Source organism: Drosophila miranda, chromosome 3, assembly GCF_003369915.1.
Source record: "Drosophila miranda strain MSH22 chromosome 3, D.miranda_PacBio2.1, whole genome shotgun sequence".
Lineage (NCBI taxonomy): Eukaryota > Metazoa > Arthropoda > Insecta > Diptera > Drosophilidae > Drosophila > Drosophila miranda.
The window spans coordinates 4,779,304-4,798,929 of record NC_046676.1 but is presented as its reverse complement, the minus strand read 5'-3'; the positions used below and the strand labels follow the sequence as shown (position 1 = coordinate 4,798,929).

General features: G+C 45.9%; 3 protein-coding genes across 4 annotated transcripts; all 3 read left to right on the top strand.

The window, feature by feature from the left end:
* The first annotated feature begins 29 nt into the window (after positions 1–29).
* Positions 30–4,410, top strand: LOC108159992. The gene is made up of 8 exons (XM_017293703.2): positions 30–1,069; positions 1,130–1,271; positions 1,325–1,463; positions 1,794–1,810; positions 2,566–3,509; positions 3,581–3,722; positions 3,851–4,075; positions 4,329–4,410. Exons 1-7 carry the CDS (start codon positions 215–217, stop codon positions 4,027–4,029), a joined length of 2,418 nt encoding a protein of 805 aa, XP_017149192.2. The 5' UTR covers positions 30–214; the 3' UTR covers positions 4,030–4,075; positions 4,329–4,410.
* A 906-nt stretch (positions 4,411–5,316) lies between these two features.
* On the top strand, positions 5,317–8,296 carry LOC108159996 (nose resistant to fluoxetine protein 6). The gene is made up of 10 exons (XM_017293714.2): positions 5,317–5,426; positions 5,484–5,909; positions 5,973–6,113; positions 6,172–6,713; positions 6,774–6,853; positions 6,904–7,017; positions 7,075–7,415; positions 7,475–7,617; positions 7,672–7,786; positions 7,843–8,296. The coding sequence occupies exons 1-10, from the start codon at positions 5,339–5,341 to the stop codon at positions 7,911–7,913; spliced, it is 2,061 nt and encodes a 686-aa protein (XP_017149203.2). The 5' UTR covers positions 5,317–5,338; the 3' UTR covers positions 7,914–8,296.
* Positions 8,297–9,597: 1,301 nt separating this feature from the next.
* Positions 9,598–18,950, top strand: LOC108163393 (coronin-1C-A-like). Of its 2 annotated transcripts, none has more exons than XM_017298651.2 (7): positions 9,598–9,720; positions 14,013–14,303; positions 15,886–16,152; positions 16,212–16,625; positions 16,698–16,991; positions 17,601–17,786; positions 17,847–18,950. In XM_017298651.2, the coding sequence occupies exons 2-7, from the start codon at positions 14,106–14,108 to the stop codon at positions 18,108–18,110; spliced, it is 1,623 nt and encodes a 540-aa protein (XP_017154140.1). In that variant the 5' UTR covers positions 9,598–9,720; positions 14,013–14,105; the 3' UTR covers positions 18,111–18,950. The 2 variants fall into 2 exon arrangements, with proteins under 2 accessions (XP_017154140.1, XP_017154139.1); XM_017298650.2 differs by having other exon boundaries at positions 17,580–17,786.
* The last annotated feature ends 676 nt before the right edge of the window (positions 18,951–19,626 follow it).

The window sequence follows — 19,626 nt, the reverse complement described above, 5'->3', positions numbered from 1 at the left end:
ATAAATTCCAAGAGAGGAAGCAAGTGCCTCAGCGCGAGAGAGAGAACATTAGGCTGATATTAATCAGAAGACGAGCGATTCAGGCTCTAGTAGTATAGGCGATAGCTAGTCTGGGAAGAAAGCTGGGAGAAAGAGAGAAAGCTACAGAGAGATATTGGGAATGAGTAACCCATCCATTATATTCCAGCATAAGAAGTTGCTCCGATAAACAACGATGACAGATCCTAGTGCAACCAAGAACCTGGAGGAGTTCGGCTATGGCCTGCATGAGCAATTAAGCAATGCGAATCCCGGCAAGAATCTCATTTACTCGCCCCTGTCCATACAAATGTGTGCGGCAATGGTGCGCATGGGGGCAGAGGAGGGGACGGCCACAGCACGGGAACTGGACGAGGGACTGCGGTTCAGTGTCAGCAATGTGGACAAAATAGCCGATGGCCTCGAGGCTGTATTCTCTGCCTTTCGGAAGTGCAAGGCCCTGAAGATGGCAAACAAGCTGTTCATCATGAAGGAGTGCAAGCCCAATCAGAGGTTTGCCAGTATTCTGGAGAAGAAGTATCACTCCAAGCCGATGAGCATCGACTTCGGGAGCAGCTCAGCTACGGAGACCATCAACAGTTGGGTGGAGGAGGAGACCAACAAGCTCATCAAGAATATTGTCAGCCCGGGCGCCCTGACCAACAGCACTCGCCTGGTCCTAGTCAATGCCATCTACTTTAAGGGCGTCTGGTCCATAAGGTTCGATGAGGAGGATACGCGCGAGGAGGAGTTTTTCCTGGAGAAGGGCAAGCCCATCAAGGTGCCCATGATGAAGGTTGTGCACAAATTTATGTATGCGGAACTGCCCAAACTGGGGGCAAGAGCCATCAAAATGCTATACACAGACTGCAACCTATCCATGATTATAATTTTGCCCAACGAAAGTACAGGTCTGAAGACTCTGGAGCAAAAGCTACCGACCACCTCCTTAAAGGCTATTACATCCGAAATGTCCCTCATACAAGTTGATGTCAAGATCCCAAAGTTTAGAGTCGAATTCGAGCAGGAGTTGTCCTCAGCCTTTAAGAAGGTTAGCCTGGCTAATAGTTTGTTGAAAAACAGTCGATGTAAGATCCTTGACGTTTCTTAGATGGGCATGAAGCGTATATTCAGCGACGAGGCCGAGCTGGGCCAGATTTTGGAGTCCCAGGAGGCCATCAAGGTCTCTCAGATATTACACAAAGCCTTCATAGATGTCAACGAGGTGGGAACGGAAGCGGCCGCCGCAACGGGTGAGTGCCCAAAGGAATTTCTACCGGACTAACACTTCCATTCCTCTCACTAGCTGCTGTTATGGTAATGCGAAGCCTGCCCGCCACCCCAGTGGATCGACCAAAGGCCTTTCACGCCAACAGACCCTTCTACTATACTATCTGTGATCGCAATCATGACATCCTCTTTGTGGGAAGAGTGACGGCTGAGGTGTAACATAAATTATTATTCTATCATAGATTATTATTCTATCATAAATTATTATTCTAAAATTAATTGAATAAGAATACAACTCTAATCTTTAAATGTGCATAGAGTTATATTGTTTACGCGATAGTATTTTCGAAACAGTAAAAAACAAACATTGGGGTTTGTTTTCTTATCAGCATTCTAGAAATATTTAAGCGGAGCTCGCGGTGTGCCAGAACCAGGCTTGGGCTGATAAGAGCACACTGGAGTCAGTATGAAACGTACATTTGTGGAAATAGGTTGATTGAATGCACTAATTAGCGCTAGAAAAGTACACCTTGGAGAATGCATAGACCTGTGGAATTAAATGGTAAGAGAGCTACGAGAGAAGAGAACAGTGCGCGTTGATTAAAGTTACAGAGCTAAGAGAACTAGCAGTGGATGTAAATATAAAGAGAAGAACCAGTTTATTTAGTTTTGGTGTGATGTCATAGGCATGATACAATTATGGAAGGGTGTGTACTCCCTCCTTTCTGGTCTTCGACGCCATGTTTGATGCGAGAGAGAAGCAGTAAAGAATAGATGTTTTTTGTGCAGCTGTGAAATCAAAATTAAAAAATGACTTGTTTTATTATCACTATTATTAAATAATGTTAATTAATACACCAACTTGCATAATGTCCAAGAGAGCTTTCTGGGAATGTACCACCTTGTGTTAGTATACTTTGGATATATTCACATGCATACATATATTGGATGTGAGCGGCAAGAGAACCAATTGTTGTTGTGGTGTGGCCAGATATAAAAGCATAAAATCGATGAGCACTCGGAGAGCGCCATTCATTTGGAACCAAGAGCGTGGGGGCAGCGGACAAAAGAAAACAAAAGCAAACAAATCGAAAATAAAGAAGAGGGGCGGTACTGGAGAAAGCTCAAATCAACAATTAGCGGACGCAGTAAATATTTCAGATAAAAGAGCCGTGTAAATCGCCACCGAGACGGCAAAACATAGTGGAATAGTGACGAACATTTGTGGAGGTGACTCATCGGTCCACAAAAATTACATAAATATTGTATACAAATCTTCATATGAAATCAAAGCTCATTCCACTCTTTCCCTTGCAGCTTACTGGCTGCTCTCGCTGCTCTTCCTTACCATCACCCTTTCTCCGTTCGTCGAGCCGGTCCAGACCGCCAGTGACGTCACGATGGCAGAAACCACAGAAGTGGAATTCTCACGCCGGCTGGCCATCTTCTCCCTGAACGTGTACCAGAAGCTGTCGCTGCTGAAGCCTGGCGAGAACGTGGTCTTCTCCCCCTTCTCCATACAGACCTGCGCGGCCATGGCCCGCCTGGGAGCCGAGGGGGAGACGGCCGCGGAGCTGGACCGAGGCCTGGGACTGGTCTCGAGCGACGCTGCAAAGATAGCCCAGAGTTTCCACCAAGTGCTGGCCGCCTACGAGAAGAGCCAGATCCTGCACATAGCCAACAAGATCTTCGTGATGCAGGGATACCCGCTTCGCGAGGAGTTCAACCAGCTGCTCACCAAGGAGTTCCTCTCGGCGGCGCAGAGCGTAAACTTTGCCGAGAGCGCACAGGCAGCAGGCACCATCAACGCGTGGGTGGAACAGAGTACCAATAATCTGATCAAGGACCTGGTGCCGTCCAGCGCCCTGGACGCCAACTCGCGCCTGGTCCTGGTCAATGCCATCCACTTCAAGGGCACCTGGGAGCACAAGTTCCCCCAGCACGCCACTCAGCAGGAGTTATTCCACCTGAACGAGGACCATAGCACAAAGGTACCGATGATGAACTTGAAGAAAAAATTCCGCTATGCAGATCTGCCCGACCTGGGTGCCGCTGCCTTGGAATTGGCCTACGCGGACTCGGATTTGTCCATGCTGGTTGTTCTGCCCAATAGCAGGACTGGCCTGCCGGTGCTGGAGGAGAAACTACGGGGAACGCCGCTGTCCGTGATCACCCAGTCGCTGCAGAAGACCGAGGTGGTGGTCAAGCTGCCCAAGTTCAGGGCAGAATTCCAGGTGGAGCTGTCAGAGGTATTCAAGCAGGTGGGAATCGAAATCTTTTATAGCGGCTTTCAAGCAGGTTCTAATGTCTGTTGTTCCCTCTCCCTCACCAGCTGGGCATGTCCAAGATGTTCGGCAACAATGCAGAATTCAACAAAATGCTTCAGAGTCCCGAGCAGTTGAAGGTGTCGGCCATCATCCACAAAGCCTTCATCGATGTTAACGAGGAGGGCACCGAGGCGGCAGCAGCCACTGGTGAGTGCTAATCCAATCCCATTTACATTCCATCACCGATCACCGAACTCGCATTCCATCCTTTGCATGCCTGTGTCGCACTTCTTCATCCGTGTCTCTTGTGTTGTCTTCTCGCATCTTCCCCACAGGCGCCGTGGTCCGAATGAAGCGCAGTATTGTATCATTAGCGGAACCCATTGAGTTCCATGCCGATCATCCATTCATCTATGCTCTGGTCCATCGAGCGGACCTTCCCCTGTTCTGGGGCTCTGTGGTGCGGCCCCAGGAGATGGCCTCTGAATCCGGTGCAGCGCACAACGAGCTATGATAGAATCTCATTCAATGTGGAATCAATAAAGGCAGCTATTTTTAATGTAAATTAAAAGTTCCTCGACCGTTGTTTGTGTCCGGGTTCCTTTGTTAGGGTTATGCATTGTTCAACTGGAAATTAGTGGAAAATTGAGGAAATAATATATTAATCAAATTCCATCTTTAGAATCATTCATCTAACAAGCAACGACTACTGCCATTTTCCACTTATAATCGTGCGAGCCCCGACTTTCTAACATCCCAACAAATGCAATACATTCAATCATGTGCGTCCTGTCTTTCTGCTCCATTTTCCAGGAATGGTAATGATGATGTGTTCGATGCCTATGTTCCAGCCGGAACCCATTCGATTCTATGCAGATCATCCATTTAACTATTACATTATCAACAAGGATTCGACCATTCTCTTTGCCGGCAAACAGACAAAGATCTAAACTGTGTACACACTCCATTGCGACTATAACCTAATGGCCTCTTTTATACTACAAATGTAATCCATTTAAGCATGCGAGTCCTGTGTTACTGCTCCATTTCCAGGTATAACAATGGTGATTAATTCGGTTCCCCAGACCCAGGCAGGCCCCAATCGCTTATATATCGATCATCCATTTAACTATTAAATTATTAAACAAAAACAGACAATTCTATTTGCTGGAAAATTGTTAAAACTTTGAGCTGTTAACCCACCCACACCCATACAATTTAATGCCATTCCGATACTACGAGACCCTACTGTCATCTGCATCTACAGGTATGTTGATGCTGCGTTCCCGGATCCCCAGGATCCAGCCAGATCCCAAACACTTTTATGCCGAGCATCCATTTAAATTTTACATCATAAACAAGGACCTGACAGTTCTCTTTGCTGGAAAATTTTTAAAACTTTAAATCTGATCTTCAGACCAAACTAAAACTTAAGACTGCACAAGATCAATGATCTTAAACATACACAAGCATTTGTACTATCCCAGCATGTAAGAGCACCGTTTTCAATAAAGCTTTGCCAATATTTAATCCAGTTCCTCGCAGATTCAATGGTACGTACGACACGTACTTTACGACATGAAGGCACTGAACTATCTGCTGGTACTTGGGCTACGCTTAGCTTCAATGCTAAAATAATAAAATAAAGATAATTGCGCGACACTTAATAGTTGTTTTCGTCAACTCCAAGTAATTTATAGAAATACCTTTGGGAGAGCTCACCCATGCATGAAAGATGAGCATGCAATCGGTGACTCTGTATCACCAATCGATCGAAGATTCCCAATAGTTGATCTTGGAGTGCTTAGTGGAACACACCCAAGATGCTCCGCTTGCTGCAGTCTCTAGTTGTTCTAGCCTCCCTCCACCTAGGATGGGGACAGGCTATCGTTTCCTCCGACCAGTTCAATAGTAAGTGGCCGTTTACCACCTTTATAGAAGGATAATCGAGGGAAGGATAATCCTCAGTGACTCTATACAAGCGGATGCCCGCCCTGTATCAGCTGGACGACTACGACCTCTGCCTGGAAAGCGACTCCCACACCTACTGCCTGGTCTATGCCGAGATCGTGCCGAATGCCAGCTCCACTCTGTGGGAGCAAATCGAAGGTCTTTCCCGTGATGTCAAGCATCGCTTTCGGCACGATCGGCTCTTCAGGGGTATCTGCCTGGAGCGCTGTCAGCTGGATCTTCAGCAGTTGTACGAGGGAGGGGTCCTGGATGAGGACCTGAGCTCCTACTATTCCAGAGTGCATGGACGATCTGCGCCAGAGCGCCTGCTCAACGATCCACTGGTCAATAGCTGTTTGAATCTGGAATTTAGCCAGAAATACTCCTTGCGTGTGCGCAGCCTCATCGAGTATTGCGTGAAGTCGGGCGAAAGCTTGCCGCACGGCAAGTATCTCATACTTGCACAGGTTTCCAAAGTGGGTTAACACTCACTGTTCTATTCCGCAGATGTCCTCGATCTGACTGTTTACGCTCTTATAGCTGTAATCCTGCTGATCACTGTATTCTCCACCCTCTATGATCATCTTCTGAGCAAGCACGACTCCCAGGCGGGCAACCTCTTCTATCAGCAGTGCCCACAGCATCGTAGTAGGTAGTGCCTTCACTGGAGGTGTGCATTCTCACTAGTATGGCTTGATCTTAATAGGGGAACAGCTACTCACCTCCTTCTCGCTGGTGCGCAACTATTATCGCCTGACCCTGGCCCATGGCAGCGATTTTGCACGCGATATTCGATTCTTCGATGCCTTCCGAGTGATCGGAGTGTTTGTTGTGATCTTGGGCCACACGCTGATGGTTTTTATGACGGTGCAGATTGAGAATCCAGAGTTCTACGAGCAGTTTCTATTTCGATTCGAGACGTCGATCTTCCAGAACGGCAGCGTATTCATCCAGATCTTCTTTGTGATAAGCGGCTTCCTACTCTATGTGAACTTCACCGATCGGCAGCTAGTGCACCCAAAGTCGGGGATCCTGGAATGCATCGGAGTCTACTTTCGGGTGTTCTTCTACAGGTACTTTAGACTACTGCCCTCGCTCCTGGCTTTGATCCTGTTCAATGGCTCGTTCCTGGCCCGCCTGCAGAATGGACCCTTCTGGCGGCACCTGACGGAGGCCGAGCGAGTCTTCTGCCGCGAGAACTGGTGGAAGAATGTTTTCTTCGTGAATAACCATTTGCTGGAGGACAGTGTGGGTACTATGTCACCTGAGCCTGTCCTGGAATATCTCATAAGACTGTTCTCCTTGCAGTGCTCCCACCAAACCTGGTACTTGGCGGCAGACATGCAGCTCTTTGAGCTCTTCCTGATCGTTATTATCATCGGCAAAAAGTATTAGAACTTCAGTGGTATGATCTGCACACACTTAAGTGTCCTTTCAGGCATCCAATGCTGGTAAAACCCATCTACGTCATTCTCTTCTTGCTGGCTTTCTGTGTGCCTGCCTTGCTCACATACCTCCTGAAACTGGACGCCGTCTACCACCTGCGACCAGAGTAAGTTTTGTCGGTTCTCGTTTTGTGACCGTTTACAGTTTCATGTGATTCTTTTAGGACATATCGCTACTTGTACTTTCGACAATCGGACACCTTCTACCAGATATATCCGCCCTTTTACACCAATCTGGCCGGGTATCTGCTGGGCTTCGTGTGCGGAACCCTCTACCTGAAGCAGCGCAACAATGCCGTTGTCTATCGCGGACAACGAAGGTACGAGCTGGGCCTGTGGCTGCTGGTTCCGGCTGCCTTGGCTCTGCTCCTCTCGGGCTATATATTCATCAGGCACGACTTTGAGAAGCCGTCACTGTGGCTGGCCCTCTATGCGGGCCTGTACAGGAATCTGTGGGTCCTGATCTGCGGGGGATTTGTATACTTCATGTGCAGCAAAGTGGGAGGTGGGTGGTTGAGAGAAGCATACCTATTCCACTAACTATTTCTCACTGCTTGGGGATAGGTATCGCCTATAGATTCTGCACCTTGCCGGTGTTCCGACCCCTGGCGCGGATCTCCTTCCAAGTCTTCCTCTGGCACATTGTCGTCCTGCGCGTCGTGGCCGGTTACTTCCGGCAGCCGGTCTACGTGACTAGTTTCTCCTTGGTTAGTGAATTTATTATTTAACTTAACCATTTGACAGAGATCTTTGTTGTTTAGTTCGCCAATGTTGTGGTCGTGTTCGTTTTGACTCATGCGGTGGCGGCATTTGTAGCGCTGCTGTTGGAATATCCCTTGGTGGAGGTGGTAAAGTGCCTGTTTATGACTGACAGAGGTGTGTGGACATGGTGTTTTTTGATCCAAATTAAATTAACAGCAAAGCCATTTCAGGAACAAATAAACCGCCAGCAAACAAAGCAGCAACAGAAATTCAAATGGAGTGCGCATCTACAGTTGCTTAGTGTGACCGCATGAACTGTTTCAGGGCTGCAGCATGGAAAATATGTTGGTAATAAAATTTCGTACAAATATTAGGAATTCTTGGTATTCGAAATAGGTAAAGAAAACAGCAGAAAGTCCTTAAGCGTCCATGTTAAGAATTTATGCTAGAAAAAATGGAATTTTGAATCATGATTGTGATTGTTCATTTGAAATAGAAACCTGATAAATTCCGTTATACGCACAAAAACATCTATCGGATTTTTCATCACAATAATTTACCTACATTTCATACTTACTTGCGTTTGAACTCGTTATCATTAGCAAGGTATACCCTTGGATACAAAATATTATAGAATTAAGGAAACTTGTGCCATCTCAGGATCCAATGTTTGCAGAAACCAGTCAGTCTCTGCTTTAATTAAGCATTTTCTGGTCAACTCACAGAGACCAAGAACGGGTATTATAATGGAGACATATACATATACAGGACACTAATCAATTGCATGAAAAGGTAAAAAACAATTCAATATGAGAGAGGTTATTATTAATTACTTTTAAAATCAGCTAGGAAAACAGAAAGGAAATAGTGTATAAATATGTACATATGTCCATACCCGCAGTTGGTTCAAAGTGTTCAAAAGACGAAACATTTCACTTACGTTTTATTGTTGGACCCTATCTGCCTAAGCCGTATTTCAGACAGAATCCCATAAGAATTACTTAAACTTGATTCATCAATAAAGTTAAATTTTGTGTTCATGGCTGAGGGTCCAAGCTTGCTAGTAATATTACACCGAATATCAAAATCGAAAAATATGATTTCCTAACATGGACAGATAACGATTAACTCATTGCCCACCAGTGGGTATTAAAACAATCTGCACAAAGATTATGAATCTTGAAAAATTTTAGCTCAGCTTAGCTGAAAGATATTGTACGATTCTTTGTTGGTAAAGAGTAGGATGGATTTACAAGAAGAATTGACAAACAGTAATATTTTCCGCGGCTTAACTCAGTTGTGCACCTGTTGAACTAAAGGGGGTTATGTAGGTTAAGTGGCCTAAGTGCTTTTTTTATCGGTATATTTTAAAAATGAGACGGTATCTTTTGGTATATTGAGGGGAAGACCGTATATTTTATTGCACTGGCTGCAGGGTGACCGTTTACGGTATTCTTAATACTTTTCGGTTTTTTTTTCAGGTCACAATTGAAGCGATGGTATATTTACGGTATATCGGTATATTTTGTCAATCTACTAAATTTTATTTTAACGGTATAAAAGAGTTTAGAATAGGCCAGTCAAGTAAAAAATTGATTCACTAAGCGGATAAAATTATGTGGGCATGGCTAAATATTCTATATAGCTAATAATATTCGACGGAATATCAAAATTGAACTATAGTAACGACTATCCTCTTTCGTTGTTTTTGTTTGCCCATTTTCGCTAAAACCTCTTTTTACGCAAAATGCAATAAAAGCAAGTGTTTAAAATAAACCAGTCAATTAGAAAATAGATTCACTAATCGGATAAAATTATGTGGGCATGGCTATCTGTTCTAAATAGCTAGTAATATTCCACGGAACATCAAAAACGAGGAATATGTATAATGGAACTAGTATTCGTCAGTGTATTTACGGTATATTTTTCAAATGAGACGGTACATTTTGGTATATTTCTGAGGGTCGGACGGCATATTTTAACGATAAGTCCGCGGTCACACTGCTGGTCGGCGCATTGAAAAGTCATCAGCTAGCTGTTCAATTCAAAATTGTTATTGAAAGTCCGAAATTGCTGTGGGAATCGTATTTGCAAATCGCTGGCAAAAGGTAAATCTCCAGATGAGTGAGAGTGCGAGTGATGGTATTTTGGTTTCTTGCGGCGCCTTTGGCCTGGCGAGTGTGGCAGCAGAATTAAATGTCAAGTGAAATGAATCACGGCGGCTATTTAGAGGCAACTGAAGAACTGTGTGATTTATCTGACCAGAAAGCGGCCTAATCAATTGAATACTTCAGCAATAAACGCGCGTATTACAAAATCATTAAAAATCACGGTAAAAATATAAGTGCGACTACTGCGGCAGTGTGCGTGCGTGTTTCTTTTGCGAGCGGAGAGCGCAGTGCATGTGAAGAGTGCAGCTATAAAAATTTTACTACTTCTCTCCCACTCTCGCACGGTGTTATATGAGTCCAACACCCAAAAAAGGGAATAAAGAGAAGCAGCGTCTTTGGACGCGCCGCCGCAGCAGCAGAAACAGAGATAGCGACGTATGCCGAAAAATGTGCAAAAAAGAAAAGGAAATCAAACAAATCGGAAAGCAAGCAAGTAGCAGCCGAATTTGTTGCTTCGCACTTTACTGTATTAATTGTTTTTTCTGCTTTGACTGTAATTTGTGTTAGTTTTCCGGCTAATGTTCGGCTTGTTTATGCCCAGAGAGTGAGTAGTGAGAGATGAGAGAGAAAGAGCCAGAGAGGGACTGGGACCGAATCGGATGAGCGGGAAAGGAAAGGGGATAGAGAGAATGTGCCAATTGTTGCTTGCTGAAGGAACAAGTTACACCAGAGGGGGTCGAAGAGAATGCGGCAGCGTTTTGAAGTGCGTGATGTGGGCGCCAACTTGAGACGATAATTTAAAATTTGAAATATTTGTAGCAAACGGAGCCACGTTTGTGGCTCCAAGTTGGTCAAAGCGTAGAATATCAGACACAGCATGTGTCTGTTCTGGGCGCATGGGAGTGTGTGAAACAAGTGTGAAAAACGGGCGACCTCCAGCGGTGGCGGTGGCGGTGGCGGTAGCGGCGGAGGCGACGGTGTCGTCGCGACTGCGTCTTAGAAAGTGCGAGCTAGCATACGCCCCCACGCACAGTTATTTCTGTTTTTGTGGCTGTTGTCTCTGTTGCTCTTGGGCGCGATTCCAACACCAATTAGTGACAAAATATTGTATGAAAGACGCACTGGCATCAAACACACACACAATTTACGTTTATACGCTGTTTTAGATGGCGATCTCCCTCTCTTCGCCTCTGAACAGCTGTTATTGCTTATTGCGGTTATCAGGCAAGCTGCATATCGTAATACAAGCAAATGCATAAACGCATTCCCAGACACACACACTGCGATACAGAGAGAGAAAGAGAAAGAAATATGCAAATTAAGCGACAGTGTTCAAAAAGACGACCAAACAAACGGCCTGCCGCCCAGTCTGACTAAGCAGAAAATAGCAACAAGTAGACAAAACGGTGGGGAAGAAGCAGAGGCTGAATCGCTGTGCAATTAAGACAGCAGCAACAAAAACAAGCGACAGCCGCCACTCATGTGGCCGAGGGGAAGACAGATCACGGGCGGTGTCTGGCGGGGTGCATATGCAAGTAGTTAATTTTAGCAACAGAGTTCCACTTTCACTCAAACAGCAGAGGCAACGGCAATGGAGACGGAGACGACGACGGCGACGGCGACACCCACCAAGCCGACACTTGCGCGGTTTTTGTCAAAATTTCAAGTTAATCTCCAGTCAAACACAAAGTTCATAGAGGGGACAAACAAACAGTTGATGAACCTTAAACGAATATCCAATGACGTTGCCCCAGTGCATCAATGACATCATCGGCAGCGAAAGTTTTCAATGCAGCTGACAGCCGATAAGCAATGTGGTCTCCTCCTCCCCACTTATCGGACATCAGTGGCGGTTAGTCGAATGACTCATGGATGGATGGATGAATGAAGGCATGCTGCATGCCTCAGTGTTGCAAGTACATGCCATGGTGACACCTTCGCCATTGTGAGCTTATTAGATGTCATGCTGCCGCATTCACAATGGAACACTGTAACGGGGCCTCCATTGGCACAATTGGAGCATTCGAAGCATCCCCCCTCCTTTATCGCTTGAACTTTATTTCACTTTACTTTGTGTATTTGCGCTCACATTCGACAGCATTGCATTTGTGGCGGCTGCTGGAAATTACTACGCTTAATTGACTGCACCGCCGAGTCATCTGCGCTCTCTTTCTATCCCTGCAACCTCTCTCCCGCTGAGAGGGCACCGGGTGCTTTAGTCACGCCGCCAAGCAGCAGCGACACGACCACATTTGTTAGCAATTAGAATTGTCCGGTGAACAAAGCGCCAAGATTTGCAATCAAGCATTAAGTCGATTTGTGGCCAGTGCCGCTCGAGAGATCGGGAACTAGGGAGCCCGTTTGCCCGCTGGACCAAAACAGCAATCAAATGGAGGCATGGCGCATGGCATGTCCCAAAGGCAACATCATCATCAAATGATAAACTGCCTGTGCTGACAGTGTGTGTTAAGAGTCGGTCGTCTTTGGTCCGATTGTCTTTGGAAAGAGATCGGATCTAGCTGGAAAGAGCTCCTTAGAGCTGTTCCCCCACCATCAGACTTTTTCCACCCACTGTAATGAATTTCTGTTTAATCTGACATTGAGCACTCAATCACACCACCCGCATGGCGAGACTCCTATACAATTCTTTATACGATATTTACATGCATATATGTATGGATACGATTGTGCTTAAGTATTAGTATCAACTTCCGTTATGTGGAGGACCATTATCGCTGCAGGGCTTCTGTTTAAACTTTAAAGCAAAGGCAAACGCAAGTGCAAGTGTGAGGATCCGATGATACGGCCACATTTTTGGCATTTGGAAATCTTAAATGAAAATGCAATGGGGTTTGCCGCTCCGGAGCGGGAAGCGAGGAGGAGGATTGGGGCGAGGTTGGTAGCTCAGGCATGGCAAATGCCAGCAATGCCAACGAAATGAATAAACACATCAAATGCGACTTACATCGCTTCGTTGTGTGAATGTTTCTATATGAAAATAAAATAAAATTTCGCCCGAAGATGATTTAATTTTCTATTAATAAGTTTGACCTTCAGCCAACAATTTTTCCCGCCTGCAAGCGAAGGTGTTCGGCATATAAACACATAAATATCCGATATATGCCATATAGATACAGATATTTGGCTATATACACATTCTGTGCTCGTTTTGGAGAATTTTCCAATTGGTCTCAAACATTTCAAAGCTGCTATAGACGTGCTGAATCACTTAAAAATTATCTTTACTGTATTTAGGCAGCTCCTAGCTGATATTTCTTTATCAGCAGAGAGGCCGCCGCGATAGGATAGGAGCCGCCTCTCAAACACTGGAGCGAGAGCTGGCCAACACCCCAGAACAGATACAGATACGGATACCGAAACAGCCAAGGGCTAACCTTGTGGCGAGAAATACACGTACATATGTATGTATGCTTTCAGGGCTCTTTTCGGTTTTCGGTTTTTTGGTATTTTAGCGGGTCAATGACAAACTTTTGTGGCTGTGGCCGAGTAATAAATATGAAGCAAAACAAAGCATAAAAGTAAAACAATTTTGCGCCACTTTTTCTGATTAAGAACGAAAGCTGGTCGGAACGGAGACAGGGAGAGGACAGAAGGCAGCCCAACCCAGAAATGTATACAAGCGAATTCCGGGGCTATCTAGAAGTCTCTTTTGGAGTGTTAGAGTTTTGTCAGTTTGGGGGCTTGGGGGTTTGTGCCATAATTCACGTGTTGGCAGGCGATTCATTATGGTTATATTTCAGCATTATGATGTCATATAAAAAGGGGTTCCGAGTTCCGAGAGGTTGTTCTCTGACTAAACTGATAATTCGACACGTTTCGGCTTGGCTGGTTGCTCACTGTGGCGCTCAGAGTGGCGCCTTTGCGGCAGGTGTCGGGTGAAAGCGTTGTTCTAGGCGTCCCCTTTATCCAATTTCCGGTTCGAGTCGCAAAAATTGATACTATTAAAGCTGATGCTATAACCGACTTCGATGCAACAATAGTTGGTAATCTTCGATTGGGAAAGCTTATTGATTTTCGCAACAAGCAAGCAGGCAAGGCATTAGCATATGCAAATTTATAAAACAAATCGTGGCTCTGCGAAACGCGGAGAAAGAAAACGCGTTAAACACATCGGCACACTATACACTCGAGCGCAGCTAATGATCGTTTATGCGCCGCTCGAAATTCAGATTTCGCTTAGTTCTCGCTATCCTCCTCGAAGTAGTATGCCCAGACCGAGAGAGAGAGAGAGAGAAAGAGAGAGTTAAATACATTTTCTCTTCTTGCAGAGCTTTAAGCGCAGAGAAACTCAACCGACTGACCATTGACCTGCCGCCAACCCAAGCGAACCCCAAGAGAGCCGACTCCAGCACAGCCCCAAGATGTCATTTCGGGTGGTACGCAGTTCAAAATTTCGCCACGTCTATGGCCAGGCCCTGAAGCGGGAGCAGTGCTACGACAACATACGCGTCTCCAAGTCCAGCTGGGACTCCACATTCTGCGCCGTCAATCCAAAGTTCCTGGCCATCATTGTGGAGTCGGCGGGCGGTGGTGCCTTTATCGTCTTGCCACACAATAAAGTGAGTATGCACAGCCAGCCCCAGCCCCAGCCCCAGCCCTCTAGCGTCTGTATAGGAAAGCCCTATTATAGATGCAGTTGTCTGGCGGTTTGTTCCTCTGCTTATAAAAATATTCACTCGGCGTAGCCTCTGGCCGAGTACGTATTTTTAAATCGGACAATGGCCAACTATTTATAGGGTACTTTTTTGGCATAAAGTTTGTAGCCATTTGAGGACTGGACGGGCGACTCGCGAGTGACGTCGATGGATTTCGCCTGATTCCCTCCGATTCGGATACTCGGATGGATACTCCCATATGTATTTATAGTTATGAATTCTGCGGATGAGTCTGTCCCTCTTTTTCTCTCTCTCTGTCTCTCTCTTCAGTCTCTCGCAGTTCTTTTGGTTGGCGCACTTTTGTAATTTGGCCCAGAGCCAACATGACAAACCAAATTGTCTAATTTTACCAGCAAAAGATAGAGAGAGCGGGAGATAGAGAGAGAAAGAGAATACGCAACAGAGACAGAGAGACCACAAATGATATTTGGGAAAATGTTTGCATTGCAACACACTCTGCTGGTGGGAATTATTTGGCCATAAAGTACATATTATTCTTATGATTTCCAATAAGTTTCGTTTTCACTCTTCAATAATCGATTCCAAATCGAGCCACATGCGATTCCGTGCAGCTGTCGTCTCTCGCTGTCGCTGTCCCTGTCCAAATGGATGCGTGGGCAGCTCAGTTCCACTAGCCACTATTTGCCACCTCAGCCACGATGATCCATTGGCCGCATTTGGTCAAAACGCATTTGTAGGCAGTGGCCTCCGGCGGGCGCTGTTCTAATTGGAACAAATTTGTATGCAAAATGTGCGGCGAACATCCACGAAAGTTTTTGGTTTCAGCTTGCTGCCGTTTTTTTAAGCGTCGATTTCTATGTAGAGCGGCTTTCACACGCTCTATTTTACATATTTTATGAGTACTGGATTTGGCTTGGCCGGAAAGCGGGGCGACAATGAACGGACGAGTGAGGCCTGTCAAGTCGTCAAGGCTCTCATGTGGCAAGGGATTCTCTAGGATATATGTTTTAGTATCAGGGATCGTAAGGACTCAAATTTTTGTAGCCACAATTATGAAATTAAAATGAACTTCTGAGAATTCAAGTATTCGGCATGCGTCCTTTAAGGACATATACCAATAAAGATCACAGATATTTATCACTTATCAATGAATTCAATGGGAATTATTTTGAAAAATGATTGTAATAACATAATAACATAATCTACTCTGTTCGCCGTATTCCCTCAACATCTTCTCTTCTATAAGGCGACCATTTCCCTTGCTTGCCGCCAAGGGGCAGCCAGCATGAAGTTCGTGAATTACGAAATGCTTTGGAGTGCGTCGGAGATTAGCGCATTTAGCAGTTAAGCAGAAATGAATGCAGCCGGCTATGGAGTCGGCTATAAATAATGATCCGGAAAATGGGCCAATGGGTCGTGGGGGGAGATGTCGGTTGATGTCGTCAGAGTCTGGCGATGACGCCATAAAAATTAATAATTAAATTTGGCAAAGCGTTCCAATGGTAATCTCGTGAACTGCTTTCAGGTTGGACGCATTGCCGCCGATCATCCGCTGGTGGGCGGACACAAGGGACCTGTGCTGGACATTGCATGGTGCCCTCATAACGATAATGTGATCGCCTCCGGGTCTGAGGATTGTGTGGTGAAGGTCTGGCAGATTCCCGATGGAGGACTGTCGCGCACCCTCACCGAGCCCGTCGTTGATCTGGTGTTCCATCAGCGTCGCGTAGGTCTGGTTCTGTGGCATCCATCGGCACTCAACGTTCTACTCACCGCCGGCTCGGATAATCAGGTGAGCATCTCTAAATACATCCCTCTGGGCATAGCTCACTGATAAATTGATCTCTTTAGGTTGTCATCTGGAATGTGGGGACTGGCGAGATCCTCGTCCACATCGACTCGCATCCGGACATCGTGTACAGCGCCTGCTTCAACTGGGACGGCTCTAAGCTGGTCACCACCTGCAAGGACAAGAAGATCCGCATCTACGACCCGCGCACCGCCGAACTGGAAAGTGAGGCCATGTGTCACGAGGGCTCAAAGGCGACGCGCGCAATCTTCTTGCGCCACGGCCTCATCTTCACCACCGGCTTCAACCGGAGCTCGGAGCGTCAGTATTCGCTCAGAGCCCCGGACGCCCTGAACGAGCCTATTGTCATGGTCGAGCTTGATACGTCCAACGGCATAATGTTCCCGCTATACGACGCAGACACGAATATGATTTATCTTTGCGGCAAGGGCGACTCAGTCATTAGGTACTTCGAGGTGGGTGAACGGAAGCGATCGCACGTATAGACGAACCTACCACTCATACTCTCTTCAACTCTACATCCGCAGGTTACGCCAGAGCCACCGTTCGTTCACTACATCAACACATTTCAGACGACAGAGCCGCAACGAGGCATTGGCCTGATGCCAAAGCGCGGCTGTGACGTGACCACCTGTGAGGTGGCCAAGTTTTATCGTATGAACAACAACGGCCTCTGCCAGGTTATCTCAATGACCGTGCCCCGAAAGTCTGACCTGTTTCAGGAGGATCTCTATCCCGACACGCTGGCGGAGGACGCCGCCACTACGGCTGAGGAGTGGATAGACGGCAAGGACGCAGATCCCCTCACATTCTCGCTCAAAGTAAGTGGTCATTGCGACCCTCCTGCACCTGCACGTTCTGCCTACCTAACGTTGGGAATACAGCGCTCACTGCTGGGTCCAGGAAAGCCTTGGCCTCTCTGCCAGCTGATCCGCCCGCATACAGAGTGTACAGGTCATCGGATTTGTAAGAACCAGCATGCGTGCTCTCGGGGCTCACACACAGGCGGCAATGCGGCTCGAAGTTGTTGAGGCAGCCGCTGCCTCTGTGTCGTTGCCCCATGCAAAAGTATTCCAACGGCTTTTTCTAGTTGCCTTATTGCGCTGCTCTGCCCGTCATTGGCTACCAGATTGTCCTGCCTTCGCCTGCCTGCTGTCTCCGATTTCTGAGTTATATACGTTTGTGTCTCGTCTTCCCAGCCACAGCCAGTCACAGTCACAGACCGCACCCACAGCATACAGCACACGGCACACGAATCCACCATTTAACAGACCGCTCTCAAACGGAACTTTTGTACTTCTCTTGGCTTACACTCGCCCTTAATACGCATGCCGCGTGGCGCTTGTTGTTGTGTTCATTGTTCCTTGTTGTGTTCCGAAACGAACAGATATTCTAATAAACCTAATCAGGATCGCGTCTCTATTGTACAGGGTGGCTACGTGTCCTCATCGGCCAGCAAGTCTCTGTCGGTCAACAAGAAGGCCAACATTCTCAACAAGCCCAGGGGCGGCGGTGGCAGTTCCGGAGCTGCCAGCAGCAGTCTGAGCATCGGCTATAACGCAGCTGCGAACAACAATGATGCCAGTGAGGGTGGACCTCCGGCAGCGGTTTTGTCGGTAAGTACTTGAACTCGCGGGCGAGATTTTCCCACTAATCAATGGCTTGAACCCTTACAGGAAAAGGATCTGCGAAGCATCCAGGATGAGATACGGAAACTCAAGGCGATCATCGTGAAGCAGGAGAACCGCATTCGCGCCTTGGAGGCAAAGGCCAATGCAGGCAATGGCGATGAGACGGATGCGCGCAACAAGAACGGCAGTGGAAGCGGCCCCTCGGCGCCAGCGTCCGCGGCAGCATCCGCCTCTGACAGCAAAGCCAGCGAAAGTGCCAAAGACCATGCGTCCACGTCTACAGGAGCAACGCCACAGGATGAGGACTAGAACTGGGGAGGGGACTGGGTCTGGGTCTGGGTCTGGCTCTGAGACTGGGAAGGTAGTGCAGGTCGAGGTAGATAGAGATGGACAGAGAGACAGAGAACTGCTTGTAGAAGCTCGTCGTTATCGCTTAAATTTCTCTAATGCAAAATTATGGTTACGTTGTACACGCAGATGGAGGAGAAGAATAGTTATTGTCGTCTATTATGATTATGATTTCGATTATTTATTTTATATAATTTAATATTAGGTCATTGAGCGAGCGAAATCAGTTTAGTGTGAACCGAAACAGAAACTAAAAACTAAAACAGCAAGCAAAGCTAAACGCTAAACGTATATAACATAACATAACAAAACATCCTGCCAAAAATATATAAAGAACCTAACGAACTACCTACAAATTGCGCCCGAAACCAAACAGAGAGGGCAGCAAGTGTGAAACTGTTGTAAATTTTACAAAGGCAAAGCATAGACTTAACCGCAATCATCTAAAAGCTAACCTCTACCTATCAGATATTTACAAAATCTTTCTATAAATAGCTTCATCTTTGTACGAACCGCCACGGGAGATATTCATGACAATAGCCTATCATAGAATCGAAGCGATCCATCCTAGCTGGTGCCCCGCCACTCGATCATCCGCCTTCGCCAGTAAATTGTCGTGTAAAACATTACGAAATTAGTGAGCGAAAGGATTGGGGATTGAGCAGCATCAGACATGATTCGCTTTTGATGTCAGTAATTCTCGTTTTAACTTAAAAATAATCTTTATTTTTGACATAATTTGAAATTGTAATAATAAAGCAACAAAATGAATATAAGAAACCAACGAAAAAACCAATCTAAGAAGCCTTCTTTTAATTTCTGTTTTATTTTTGTTAAACAAACAATGTTTCCCGCTACAAAGATAGCGAGCGCAAGCATCTGTAAATGCCTACCGATTTTGTAACAAAACATTGAATTGTATAATGCAGACTATATACAAATATATATAATGTACTCTATATACAAATAATTTACAATTTGATACGGAATAAAACAATATACAAACCATGCCAGAACAATCCTTTGGCACTTTTTTCCTTTTCAATAATTTCTGGGTCAGGAAATTTGATAATTATCCTTTTTTAATTGCTCAAAATATGCTGCAGGTCGTGCACTATACGGACGTCAGGACTTTGTCTTTGTCCGTTTGGTGCATTGAATATGCAAATGCATTTAATTTCTGCTAAACAGGCTTTTGAGCATCATTTACATCCACATGTGTTAATAGTTATAATGTTGGTTCAGAAACCAAAAAATGCAATTAAAATCTGTATGGAAATGATTCTGACATTTTAATTAAACACAACCTAATGTGTGTGTGTGTGTGTGTGTGTGTGTGGGGGGGGGGGGGGTATTATAATGAAGTGTTCTCCGAAACCGAGTATTTAATTGAATTAAAACAGCGTTTGTTATGCAATTTGACTTAATGAAAGTTTTGATAATGGGCAAAAGGTATTTTGTTGACTAGGGAACATGG

Excerpts from the sequence above, each read along its gene's own strand:
- LOC108159992 (XM_017293703.2), top strand. The coding sequence starts at position 215 with ATGACAGATCCTAGTGCAACCAAGAACCTGGAGGAGTTCGGCTATGGC. Across the intron at positions 1,272-1,324 it reads GGAAGCGGCCGCCGCAACGG|CTGCTGTTATGGTAATGCGA; the intron begins GTGAGTGCCCAA and ends TCCTCTCACTAG. Across the intron at positions 3,723-3,850 it reads CGAGGCGGCAGCAGCCACTG|GCGCCGTGGTCCGAATGAAG; the intron begins GTGAGTGCTAAT and ends TCTTCCCCACAG.
- LOC108159996 (XM_017293714.2), top strand. The coding sequence starts at position 5,339 with ATGCTCCGCTTGCTGCAGTCTCTAGTTGTTCTAGCCTCCCTCCACCTA. Across the intron at positions 6,114-6,171 it reads GCAGTGCCCACAGCATCGTA|GGGAACAGCTACTCACCTCC; the intron begins GTAGGTAGTGCC and ends TGATCTTAATAG. Across the intron at positions 6,714-6,773 it reads ACCATTTGCTGGAGGACAGT|TGCTCCCACCAAACCTGGTA; the intron begins GTGGGTACTATG and ends TTCTCCTTGCAG.
- LOC108163393 (XM_017298650.2), top strand. The coding sequence starts at position 14,106 with ATGTCATTTCGGGTGGTACGCAGTTCAAAATTTCGCCACGTCTATGGC. Across the intron at positions 14,304-15,885 it reads TCGTCTTGCCACACAATAAA|GTTGGACGCATTGCCGCCGA; the intron begins GTGAGTATGCAC and ends AACTGCTTTCAG. Across the intron at positions 16,153-16,211 it reads CCGCCGGCTCGGATAATCAG|GTTGTCATCTGGAATGTGGG; the intron begins GTGAGCATCTCT and ends TGATCTCTTTAG.